The sequence below is a fragment of the Neopelma chrysocephalum genome, unplaced genomic scaffold, assembly GCF_003984885.1.
Source record: "Neopelma chrysocephalum unplaced genomic scaffold, ASM398488v2 Primary Assembly neopelma1_96597, whole genome shotgun sequence".
Classification (NCBI taxonomy): Eukaryota; Metazoa; Chordata; class Aves; order Passeriformes; family Pipridae; genus Neopelma; species Neopelma chrysocephalum.
In genome coordinates, this window is record NW_020925242.1 from 4,528 (window position 1) to 6,791 (window position 2,264).

General features: G+C 49.0%; 1 protein-coding gene across 1 annotated transcript in view; it reads left to right on the forward strand.

The window, feature by feature from the left end:
* Window positions 1-1,907, forward strand: part of LOC113981498 (maestro heat-like repeat-containing protein family member 1) — a gene marked incomplete at its 3' end in the record, with an annotated part of 4,466 nt that extends 2,559 nt beyond the window's left edge. The window contains exon 3 of the mRNA XM_027708905.1: window positions 1,761-1,907. Within this exon, the coding sequence (XP_027564706.1) occupies window positions 1,761-1,907 (147 nt within the window). The remainder of the gene's footprint in view (window positions 1-1,760) is intronic.
* Between the last annotated feature and the right edge of the window lie 357 nt (window positions 1,908-2,264).

Sequence of the window (2,264 nt, forward strand, 5' to 3'; positions counted from 1 at the left end):
CAGGGAATGTTTGATCCACAGGGATGAGGGGACAGAGCTCAGGGAATCTTTGATCCACAGGGATGAGGGGACAGAGCTCCGGGAATGTTTGATCCACAGGGATGAGGGGACAGAGCTCAGAGAATCTTTGATCCACAGGGATGAGGGGACAAAAATCAGGGAATGTTTGATCCACAGGGATGAGGGCACAGAGCTCAGGGAATGTTTGATCCACAGGGATGAGGGGACAGAGCTCAGGGAATGTTTGATCCACAGGGATGAGGGGACAGAGCTCAGGGAATGTTTGATCCACAGGGATGAGGGCACAGAGCTCAGGGAATGTTTGATCCACAGGGATGAGGGCACAGAGCTCAGGGAATGTTTGATCCCCAGGGATGAGGGGACAGAGCTCAGGGAATCTTTGATCCACAGGGATGAGGTTTTGCTCTCCACGGGATTTTCCTGGTTTTTTCCTGGCTGTCAGTGCTCGCCCAGAATTCCCCTTCTTCCCAGCTTGGATTCCCAGAATTCCAAAGCTTTACACATGAGGGATTCCTGCAAATCCAAGCATTGAGTCAAATCACTCATCTTGGGAGTCAAGTCCCTCATTTTGAGAGTCAATTCCCAGATTTTTGAGAGTCAATTCCCACATTTTGAGGGTCAATTCCCACATTTTGAGGGTCAAATTTTGAGAGTCAATTCCCTCATTTTCAGGGTTTCAAATTTTGGGAGTCAATTCCCGGGTTTTGAGAGTCAAATCTCGCATTTTGAGAGTCAGTTCCCACATTTTCAGGGTCAGACTTTGAGGGTCATTTCCCACATTTTGAGAGTCAAATTTTCTGGGTCAAATTCTTCTTTTCCAGGGTCAAATCCCACATTTTGGGAGTCTATTCCCACATTTTGAGAGTCAATTCCCACATTTTGGGAGTCAATTCCTTAATTTTGGGAGTCAATTCCCACATTTCGGGAGTCAAATCCCTCGTTTTCAGGGTCAAAATCCCTCCTTTGGAGAGTCAATTCCCACATTTTCAGAGTCAAATCCCTTGTTTTCAGTGTCTATTCCTTAATTTTCGGGAGTCAAATCCCTCATTTTCAGAGTCAATGCCCACATTTTGGGAGTCAATGCCCCCATTTTGAGAGTCAATTCCCACATTTTCAGAGTCAATTCCCACATTTTGGGAGTCAATTCCCACATTTTGGGAGTCAAATCCCTCATTTTCAGGGTCAAAATCCCTCCTTTGGAGAGTCAATTCCCACATTTTGGGAGTCAAATCCCTCGTTTTCAGTGTCTATTCCTTAATTTTCGGGAGTCAAATCCCTCATTTTAAGAGTCAATTCCCACATTTTCAGAGTCAATTCCCACATTTGGAGAGTCAATTCCCACATTTTGGCAGTCAAATCCCTCATTTTTGGGGTCAAATCCCTCCTTTGGAGAGTGAATTCCCACATTTGGAGAGTCAATTCCCACATTTTCAGGGTCAAATCCCCCCTTTGGAGAGTCAATTCCCACATTTTGGGAGTCAATTCCCACATTTTGAGAGTCAATTCCCACATTTTCAGAGTCAATTCCCACATTTTCCCAGTCAATTCCCACATTTTCCGAGTCAATTCCCACAACACCCTTCCCGGGGTTTCTGAGGCTCCCCATCCTCATTCTCTGGATGATCCTTGTTCTCTGGAGTGAGGGAATGAGGGGATTGGGTCACAAACTGAGTCTCCCGAGGCTTTTCCCGGGAATTACAGTCCCCTGACGGATCCTGAGGGAGATTTTCCTGCTCCAGCTCCTCAACAGCAACGTGGTGAACGACCTGATCCTGCTGGAGCCTGTGATGGACGCGCTGACGGGGAGACAGAAGGATTCCTGCCTCCTGGTCCGGATGCTGGCGCTGAGGGGGCTCGGGAATATCGCCTCTGGATCCCGGGAAAAGGTGGGAATGACTCCCCTGCTCTGAGTTTTGGAGGGAAACTGGGGGGACAGGACAAGGGGGAATGAATTCCTGCTGCCTGAGGGCAGGGTTAGGTGGGATTTTGGGAAGGATTCTTCCCCGGGAGAGGGTGGGGAGGGGCTGGGATGGAATTCCCAGAGGATGCTCGGGAATATCGCCTCTGGATCCCTGGAAAAGGTGGGGGGGACTCCCCTGCCCTGAGCTTTGGAGGGAAACTGGAGGAATGGGACAAGGGGGAATGACCTCCCATTGTCTGATGGGATTTTGGGAAGGATTCTTCCCCGGGAGAGGGTGGGGAGGGACTGGGATGGAATTCCCAGAGGATGCTCGGGAATATCA